This window comes from Haliotis rufescens, unplaced genomic scaffold (genome assembly GCF_023055435.1).
Source record: "Haliotis rufescens isolate VD_foot unplaced genomic scaffold, xgHalRufe1.0.p SCAF_82, whole genome shotgun sequence".
Lineage (NCBI taxonomy): Eukaryota > Metazoa > Mollusca > Gastropoda > Lepetellida > Haliotidae > Haliotis > Haliotis rufescens.
This window is the reverse complement of record NW_025964375.1, coordinates 1,446,091-1,456,524: the sequence shown is the minus strand read 5'-3', so window position 1 is coordinate 1,456,524 and position 10,434 is coordinate 1,446,091. Positions and strand designations below refer to the sequence as shown.

The 10,434-nt window shown below is 39.8% G+C and overlaps 1 protein-coding gene across 1 annotated transcript; it reads right to left on the bottom strand.

The window, feature by feature from the left end:
• Nucleotides 1-7,594: 7,594 nt before the first annotated feature.
• On the bottom strand, nt 7,595-8,221 carry LOC125377248. Its single transcript, XM_048390095.1, has 2 exons — nt 7,709-8,221; nt 7,595-7,657 (listed from the first exon to the last, which is right to left on the bottom strand). The coding sequence occupies exons 1-2, from the start codon at nt 8,219-8,221 to the stop codon at nt 7,595-7,597; spliced, it is 576 nt and encodes a 191-aa protein (XP_048246052.1).
• Nucleotides 8,222-10,434: the final 2,213 nt, after the last annotated feature.

Here is a 10,434-nt window from a genome sequence, read left to right as displayed (position 1 = left end):
GGTCATTTTCAAGATACAGAAATCAGATAGCTGGTCATTTTCAAGATACAGAAATCAAATAGCTGGTCATTTTCAAGATACAGAAATCAGATAGCTGGTCATTTTCAAGATACAGAAATCAGATAGCTGGTCATTTTCAAGATACAGAAATCAAATAGCTGGTCATTTTCAAGATACAGAAATCAGATAGCTGGTCATTTTCAAGATACAGAAATCAAATAGCTGGTCATTTTCAAGATACAGAAATCAGATAGCTGGTCATTTTCAAGATACAGAAATCAGATAGCTGGTTATTATCAAGATACAGAAATCAGATAGCTGGTCATTTTCAAGATACAGAAATCAAATAGCTGGTCATTTTCAAGATACAGAAATCAAAAAGCTGGTCAGAGTTTACCTAATGCTACCTCCGATGGAGGTGGTGTTGTCAGATCTTCATGCAAAAAGGTATTCTATCAGTATAAGGGCTGATTGTAATGAAATTGCAGTGTGATCTTGTGGGCCATGCCTACATTTAGGACTGTGTTTATGAGATATGCGATGTACATAAGAGTTGGCAAGATTAGCCTGCACTATAAACAATCATGGCTAAAAAAGTACAAATAGTTGGTCCCCAAGCTTGTGAATGAGTGTGCTGCCAGATCCTTGTTTCAGAAAGCAATCTTAGTGCTACAAGTCTGTATTAAAATATGGGAGTATCAATATTTGTAGGGCTGAGATTATCTTCTTAAACAAGGGCAGGGCCGGGTTTCACAAAGCTATCTTAGCGCTGTGATTGTCGTAAGTGCATGTTAAAGTATGGGAGGTATGATCATCTTAGCGCTACAGTTGCTTTGTGGAATGGGCCCAGGAATGTATGTGACATGTCAGAATTGCATTTCTTGTTGAGGCCAGATCAGTGTTATTTCTTATTGGCGGATTCTATGGACATAATTATATGTCCAGGTATATGAGATCAAACAAATGGTTGAACAAAGAGCAGTAAATGAATATTAACAATCAAGGTTATTATTCTGGATATGACTGTACGATATATCGTCATCTTCTTTTCTTTATATTTCTATTTTTCTGTAGTATTCATTCTTCAGAATAATAGGGATTGAACATGTTGAGCTGCTATTTCTCATAGGCATTCCAGCCCATAAGCTTGTTTGATAGGTCACGTTTGAAAGTTCAGTTTGTATGCTGCTATACGAAGCGATCATAGCGCTAAGGTGATAGTTATTCCTATATCTTAACATAGATGTCTAACAGTCGTAGTGTTATGATCGCTTTGTGGAAAAGGGACGTGTATTTCAACTAATCAATGCTACAGTGTTCTGGAACAGTGTAAATGTTTGAACCAATTTTTTTCTTATTGTTGACTTAAGCATGTTACTTAGCAGTGTTGATGTTAAGTTCACAGGTAAATGAAATCATCTGATGTGTCTTAAGAAGAACAAATAAAATACATTCACACAAGTAGGGCTGGGACGGGTGACACAAGTACGAGGTCGGTTCTACAAGTTACTACCCGACCTGTAGTCACGTAACGTTATAACTACGAAATCAACATTCAGAACAATATTTATCAAATTTAACGCACAATTTTAAAACTTCCGATTCAAGGACCTGTAGTGATTGATTTATTCAATCAGTGACCTCACTAGAGCATACATGGCTTCATCATTAGGCTGCAGCTCTGAGACCAATATAGTATATTTTACTATTGTTGTAATGTAAGGGGCGGTGTGGTAGCCTAGTGGTTATGCGTTCACTCGTCAGACCCAGGTTCGATTAGCCACATGGGTACATTGTATGAAGCCCATTTCTGGTTTCCCCCGCCATGATGTTGCCAGATTATTGCTTAAAGCAGCGTAAAGCCATACTCACTCACTCACTGTTGTTGTATCTTATGCGTCTTCCTTCAGCATGTACTGTGTAATGTCACTGTGTATTTTATTAATGATAACTTGTAATAGAAATGCCTCTACATTAGCGTGTTGCCACCTCTAAAACTCAATATGCAGCACATCAGTTGCATTTTGTTTTTTATGTCACATTGTGTAGATGGATCGATGAGGAAACGCTGCTTGTTTGGCTGACCGATGCATTGATTGACTCTTGTAAGGTGAAGTAGCTGTCAACTTACTTTGATCACGGGTATCCGGGTCGGGTATTAGTAATATCAGCATATCCAGGTATCAATTTGCTTCCTGTCCCAGCCCTACATCCACACATGTGTTACTGATGCTGTGTTTAAAAAAATGAATTCCCAATGCAATGTTTTATTACAAAGAATTGTGCCTAGTCACTCATAATGTATGTCATGTTTATCATTAATTCATTTTAATACTGTAAATCTGGAAAGTTTTGGGAGGAGGAAAGTACTGCAAGAGATGCAATAGTTTCATGATGCAGTTATTTTTGCAGACGAACAAGAATCAAAGAACGTAATGATGCATATATTTCTTTTGGTCAATTCCACCATTGTCCACACACTATAAACCAGCCAGTACATGATTACATACATAATTCCTCACATCCTGTTTCGACCCATGAAGACTCCAGGTTAGAATAGGTCTTCAGCAACCCATGCTTGCCGTAAAAGGCGACTATGCTTGTCGTAAAAGGCGACTAACGGGATCGGGTGGTCAGACTCGATGACTTGGTTGATGCATGTCATCGATCACAATTGCGGGGATTGATGCTCATGATATTAAACACTGGATTGTCTGGTCTAGACTCGATTATTTACAGACTGCAGCCATATAGCTGGAATATTGCTGAGTGCGGCGTTAAACAACAAACCAACCAAACAACATCCTGTTTCCTTGATGACATATTGTCCTCAGTGTCTACTGTTAGATAAACATGCAACTTCATCCTTCCATGTCAACAACAACAGCACATGCATGTATAGACAAAACAAAACTGACACTGAATTAACTTTTCATCATTCGCTGCCTTCTCAAAAAACGTGCAAAAGTAGCTTTGATCTTTGGTAATCTCATCAACAGAGTGACAAAAACTTTCGAGATGCATTTGAGACAATTGTTAGTCTCTGGCAATATTTTCAGGGTGCAGAACTTTCCAGAATTACAGTATTTACCTTTGTCCTAGAAGTAAGAATTTGATAAAAGTTAGTAAGCTACAATAAAATTGGACAACCAGTAGTTTTACTCCCATTACCAGTGTCTTCTGTGTGTTTTGCATGAGGATGGTGGATACATCAATAACATGAAGAAGTCAGGTGTTCCTATTTGTCAGTCATGTGTTTGTCAAGCATCACCACTCCAGCATAATGTCTAGTATTATCTTTATCCTACAATATCATAGTAAAATTTCCTTGTCGGTTTTCAGCATCAGAAATTAACACTTTACCTTGTGACTGCCGAAACATTCTCATGTTTAAAAATATTAAGGCATAAAAAAATAAAAGAATTGGTTCTCAGGCAATGTTTTTTGAAAATGTAATGCTGGCGGTGTCTTCTTTTCTTTTTTTTGGGGGGGGGGGGATTGTTCAAACTAGTATGTAACCAAAAAGCAGTTGTGTAACCAAATAAACATTTGTGTACAATCATGCTGGGAAAGGGCCTCACTACATTAATGTAGTTCTTGATGTGTAGGGGCGGTCGGGTAGCCTCGTGGTTAAAGTGTTCGCTCGTCACGCCGAAGACCCGGGTAAAATGTGTGAAGCCCATTTCTGGTGTCCCCCGCCGTGATATTGCTGGAATATTGCTAAAAGCGGCGTAAAACCATACTCACTCACTCTTGATGAGTAAAATACTGGAATACTGTATTTGACTCCCGTTGGACTTGGAATATTTAAGGATTTGGGGGGGCTTTCTTAAATACGAATGCAGAAAACTTGATGATGTGGGTGGTGCCTAAGAACCAAGACTAATAATTTTTTTAGCCCAATATGATAATAATCACACACTGTATTAAGTAGGTGCTGGTCACAACAAGGATCAGGAAGCATTCATTTCATACCCCCTTCCTCTTACAGGTTGGACATTGTTGACCAAGTGATCTAAGGGCAACAATTTGTCATTCAGAGTTGCATCCCTTAGACATGTCAGGATCTGCTGGTCATTGGTTCATTGACGTGTTTGTATCAACAATAATATTAGAGACCAAAGATTTAGAGAATAACCTACAAGCTACGAGGAATTATGGACTGTTCTGTAAGTTTCGAACCTTGACAAGGAGCTTTCAATATTATTATTCACAAGACACATAATCCGTAAATCCAAGTTGTGAGCAAGTTATTCTTTATGTACTGATAACCTTTTGTCGAACTGTATCGGCTTCCTGATCTCAAGTTGAGCCTGCTGCACACTTAGTCAATTGTTGGAAAACAACCCCATTTGTGACATGAGAAACAATGGCTGATGCCATCTTTAACTATTTGCAACAATGTGTTCTATGACATCACGTTGCTATGGACCTGTTTGAACACAATAGAACAACTGGTACCAATTAGCCAGTCCACATGAAGCAAACATTATATTGCTCAGTGAGATCTACTGCACCTATGGGTAATATTATACTTTCATCAGTGTTGTCACTTCTTTGTATTTCATATTATATCACAAATATTTTCACAAGTGTAAAATACAAGATATTTTCCAGCCTTAATGGTGTTGATGTTTTATTACCTTGACAATGTGTGTTATAGGATTGTTCTTTGAGTAATATTTACATTAAGAAATATGTGATGTTCAAAATGATCCAATTTCTTCTAATCTTCCAGACATGATTGTGTGGTTATGTCCTTCAGACTTGTAATATATCACTGAATGCATTTTCCATTAGGGTCAGACCATATTTTTTTCTTCTTGTATTATGGATCTGCCGAACTGATTTATAATGTAATAGGAATCTTTTTTTATAATTCTTGGATTAATAATTCACCAACAACACTAAAATTCTGTCTTATTTAAATCATATCTTGGATCTCGCTAAAACTGAACAATGCGATCTAAGGACATCCCATAAGGGGTCACGTCAGAATGACCTTTCATGAACTTGTCCAGTGAAATGACAAACATGAAGTTGACATTAGCCCATCAGAAAGCAGTTTTCTCGAGTTTTACAGCACTAGTTTCAAAGGGGCGACTAGGCTTTGAAAGTATTTTGACAAAGTTCTTGATTCAAAATTTGAAAACTAAGCAAAAGAACATTCTGGAATGTCTAATAGATGGCCAAGATTGTATTGCTATGTTTCCCACAAGCTATGCAAAATGTCTTCCATTCAAATGTTTATCCAGTTGAAGTGAGATAGACGACAGTCACTTTTAAAGCCGGTAACTGTCGTTCGGAATACCCCATGTTAAAGTTTTCAAGGTTGCATGATTAGAAAACACACTCGACTGTCACTTGCCTGATCTGGTAAGCGACGCTCCAATTGTTCGGATGAAAGGTTGTTCTGACGTGACACATAATGTGATGTCCTCAGATCTTTGTTTAGCGGCAGCAAAAACTAAGATCTGATATTAATAAATTATGGATTGATTTCTCAGTGGCAGTAAATAATTTCATTGGATGACTGCTTCCTCCTCCATCCAGCAAATTTGGTCCAAAGTATCTGTAATGCAAGGAAACATTGGTCTGTCCTTGTAGTTTTGACTTGTATAGTGTACCTGTTCCTTGGACATCACCAAATTGTCAAATCGGTCTTTAACGATTTGTCAAATGTCACTTTCTTCTTGTTTCTTTTTATTTAACTAACAAAAAAGGCTTAGGAAATGATGATTCTCAGACATGAATTATAGGATGCATTTACACATTGGATTCATATGCATGGCAAGCCTTTGATTGGTGGCAAACTTGTGGTAGAAATGTTCAATAATTCCCTGATGAGGACTCTAATTTGGAGCCGTCATGCCTGTGGCCATGTCATAGAAAGATTCCTGGGGAAATATAGCAAGTTGGTTTACATTGAGGGCAGCCAGTCAGATTCCAAAGGCAGCAATTAAGTTACTGTGAATATTCAGGGATGTTTTCAAGATGATGTGACAGATGCAGCATCCTCCCTGTAGCTCGAGTAATGGAAAGCAGTGCCAATACAAGCCCTCTTCCTCGCACCTCGGCCTGGCTCTCATCACGTTTTCCTCATCCTACATGATGCTGAGACAGCAGTGTTTGTTGAATATATCCCAACCTGTTCAGCTAGTGATGTACTTTTCTATACTCTCTGTAATTATGGGAGTTACAGTGATCTTGATGGTTCATGGAACTAGTCCCATGAATGTTCCTTGTGTTTGTATTGTTGACTGGTAAACTTGACACTGTCTGTTATTGTTGATTTGCTCATTTATTTATTTAAAGGTACACGTATGAAAAGTCCCCACTGGAAACGGCACATATTTGAAAGTTGTGGAAAACTTTAAGTAAACAATTATTATGAAAGTTATAGGATACTAGCCTTTTTTTCTTTCTGTTACTAGCATGTTTTGGAATTTTTACATGATCAGGTACATTTCTTCCTGACATGAGTTGAGATTTTTAGAAATTCTGGAGAATAAAATCAGATAATCTGTGACCCCAAGATGAATTTGACATCATTTGCTTTTACTCTTTTCCCAAGGTCTTTTGATTATTTAAAAAAATAATCTACAACATTAAAGTGATGAAAAGAACAAAGTCAAATTCTCATTCTCATGAATCCATTTAATTTTCATAACAATTTTTACAAGACGTGCATACATTTATTAAATTGCAAAGATCTAGTGGACCCAGGAGGGTCTGTATCATTCCTTGTTCTTTGAATCACAAATGTCCTATTTACTTATTACATTTAAAAGTTTTTTAGATCATTTTCCAAATGCCTTCTTTTGCTGTTCACGATTTTACGAGTGCTTCCGGTGTTAGCAGAGTTTGCCAACATGTACAGTATTAATGCATTTTCGCCTTAGCATTGTTCTGCCCCAGATGAATCACTTAAAATGAAGGCTATCTGCAACTCCAGATCATTAGGTAGCAGGGTGTGGTATCATCCCACACATGACATCCTCACCGTGTCAGCTTGCCTACTAGGTCATGGTCAACCTCTTTGGTCTTGTGAACAAGGCATCCGACATTGAGGCCTACTAGGTCATGGTCAACCTCTTTGGTCATGTGAACAAGGCATCCGACATTGAGGCCTACTAGGTCATGGTCAACCTCTTTGGTCATGTGAACAAGGCATCCGACATTGAGGCCTACTAGGTCATGGTCAACCTCTTTGGTCATGTGAACAAGGCATCCGACATTGAGGCCTACTAGGTCATGGTCAACCTCTTTGGTCATGTCAACAAGGCATCCGACATTGAGGCCTACTAGGTCATGGTCAACCTCTTTGGTCATGTGAACAAGGCATCCGACATTGAGGCCTACTAGGTCAACCTCTTTGGTCATGGGAACAAGGCATCCAACATTGAGGCCTACTAGGTCATGGTCAACCTCTTTGGTCATGTGAACAAGGCATCCGACATTGAGGCCTACTAGGTCATGGTCAACCTCTTTGGTCATGTGAACAAGGCATCCGACATTGAGGCCTACTAGGTCATGGTCAACCTCTTTGGTCATGTGAACAAGGCATCCGACATTGAGGCCTACTAGGTCATGGTCAACCTCTTTGGTCATGTGAACAAGGCATCCGACATTGAGGCCCTACTAGGTCATGGTCAACCTCTTTGGTCATGTGAACAAGGCATCCGACATTGAGGCCTACTAGGTCAACCTCTTTGGTCATGAGAACAAGGCATCCGACATTGAGGCCTACTAGGTCATGGTCAACCTCTTTGGTCATATGAACAAGGCATCCGACATTGAGGCCTACTAGGTCATGGTCAACCTCTTTGGTCATGTGAACAAGGCATCCGACATTGAGGCCTACTAGGTCAACCTCTTTGGTCATGTGAACAAGGCATCCGACATTGAGGCCTACTAGGTCAACCTCTTTGGTCATGTGAACAAGGCATCCGACATTGAGGCCTACTAGGTCATGGTCAACCTCTTTGGTCATGTGAACAAGGCATCCGACATTGAGGCCTACTAGGTCATGGTCAACCTCTTTGGTCATGTGAACAAGGCATCCGACATTGAGGCCTACTAGGTCATGGTCAACCTCTTTGGTCATATGAACAAGGCATCCAACATTGAGGCCTACTAGGTCATGGTCAACCTCTTTGGTCATGTGAACAAGACATCCGACATTGAGGCCTTCTAGGTCATGGTCAACCTCTTTGGTCATGTCAACAAGGCATCCGACATTGAGGCCTACTAGGTCATGGTCAACCTCTTTGGTCATATGAACAAGGCATCCAACATTGAGGCCTACTAAGTCATGGTCAACCTCTTTGGTCATGTGAACAAGACTTCCGACATTGAGGCCTACTAGGTCAACCTCTTTGGTCATGTCAACAAGGCATCCGACATTGAGGCCTACTAGGTCATGGTCAACCTCTTTGGTCATGTCAACAAGGCATCCGACATTGAGGCCTACTAGGTCATGGTCAACCTCTTTGGTGATGTGAACAAGGCATCCGACATTGAAGCAGGAGGTCCATGATTTGAATCCAGTCACAGGACTCGGAAATGTATCGCTTCTACAGTTGCAATACTCTATCATAGCGTGGATGTATGATCACTTGCAAGAGGGTAAATACGGCACAACATCAGTGGTACGTGGTAGTACTAGTTCACAAGTAAAAACATTAGGTGACCAGTATGGCAAAAAAATCAATGCTTCATGGGTTGGTATACACTACGTTGCTCCATCACCAGTGAATATATATGGACAGTTTGCAGTGTAGTCACTATTTGACCAACAAAATCAAGCCACAGCCTGGTAAAGAAGAGAAACCAGTGAGCACCTCACAAACAGTAATACAGACATGAGAACTGAAAAACTGGTTTTAGGAGGAACATGGCCAATCTAGGGGGTTTGGGGGGCATGTGCCCCTCCGAAAACTTAAAAAACAAGATTAAAATATGTGCATTTTACATCATTCTGAGAGGAAAAATCCTAGAATTCCACATATCCGAGGAAAATTCTCATGTCTAAATAATTTCTTGTGAAACATGCTCCAGACTTATGGTTATCAATGCGGAAGATCCGGGTTCGATTTGCGACATAGGTGCAATGTGTGAAGCCCATTTCTGGTGTCCCCCGCCATGATATTGCTGGAATATTGCTAAAAGCGGCATAAAATCAAACACACTCACTCAACTCCACACAATGCTTCAACAATAGGGTTTGTACAAAATTCACGTGCAGAGCAAGGCTCATTTCTTTACGAGATGTAAAATAGATGCACACCACTACTACACTGTATACCATGTAGTGACACGTGATGAGGAACACAGTGTAAACAGATCCAGGAAGTACTCATGGGGAAATGTTTAAGGACACTGAAAATAATATGCAGTTGTTCATGTATTGTTGGCGAGACATTCATGTTGTGCTCTCACTGTTGCTATTGATCCCAAGGCATCTCATGTTGGGCAGTAGGGTCACTTGCATGCAGTTTATAAGTACAATGCAAAGTTTGTTTGCTCAGTAGTTATGCATTCATGATATGCAGATATTAGATTTTTTCATCATTGTCAAAGGTATGAAAGAGCAATTTTCAGCACTTTGCAGGAACATCTATTTATATATACATTGTGAGAACAATTATTTTTCAATTTGAGGAAGTACTGTATTGTTTAACAATAAAATTATCTTCAATGTTTATATTTGTCTTTGCTTTCTTTGTAGTGCCCTTGCCACTCTCTTCTGGTAAGATGAACATAAGAAAAAGTAGTCACGTGCAGTGTTATTTATCTTGACACCGAACACCCATCATCAGTTCTGAACTCATATTAGGTGAGATGAAAAAAGGTTCAGCATCACGTCCAAGATCATTGCACTTCTACTATCCAGTCATGTGATTCAGGGGTCATAGCGTTGGTTTGGTTGGTTTGTTGTTTTACACCGCACTCAGCAATATTCCAGCTATATGACGGCGGTCTGTAAATAATCGAGTCTGGACCAGACAATCCAGTGATTAATATCTGAGCATCGATCCACACAATTGGGATCGATGACATGCATCAACCAAGTCAGAGAGCCTGACCACCAGATCCCGTTAATCGCCTCTTACGACAAGCATAGTCGCCTTTTATGGCAAGCATTGGTTGCTGAAGACCTATTCTACCCTGGAATCTTCACGGGTCTGCACATGCGTAAGTGTGTGGCTGCTTGTACTAGTCCAGACTAATGGTGGTCTTATAGCGCTAGCTCACCGAGATACCATGTCATAATTTAACATGAATAACCCACTCAAACACAGTATACTGACTCCGAGCCTACCAGTCCTTGTTTCAGTCCATTTATGCCGAGCATCAGACAGGGTAACAAGTGCCATCATTTAACGTCTTTTGGTATGATGCGGCCGGGAATCATACCCCAGACCTTCTGCT

Excerpts from the sequence above, each read along its gene's own strand:
- LOC125377248 (XM_048390095.1), bottom strand. The coding sequence starts at position 8,221 with ATGACCAAAGAGGTTGACCATGACCTAGAAGGCCTCAATGTCGGATGT. Across the intron at positions 7,658-7,708 it reads TTGTTCTCATGACCAAAGAG|GTTGACCATGACCTAGTAGG; the intron begins GTTGACCTAGTA and ends ATGACCAAAGAG.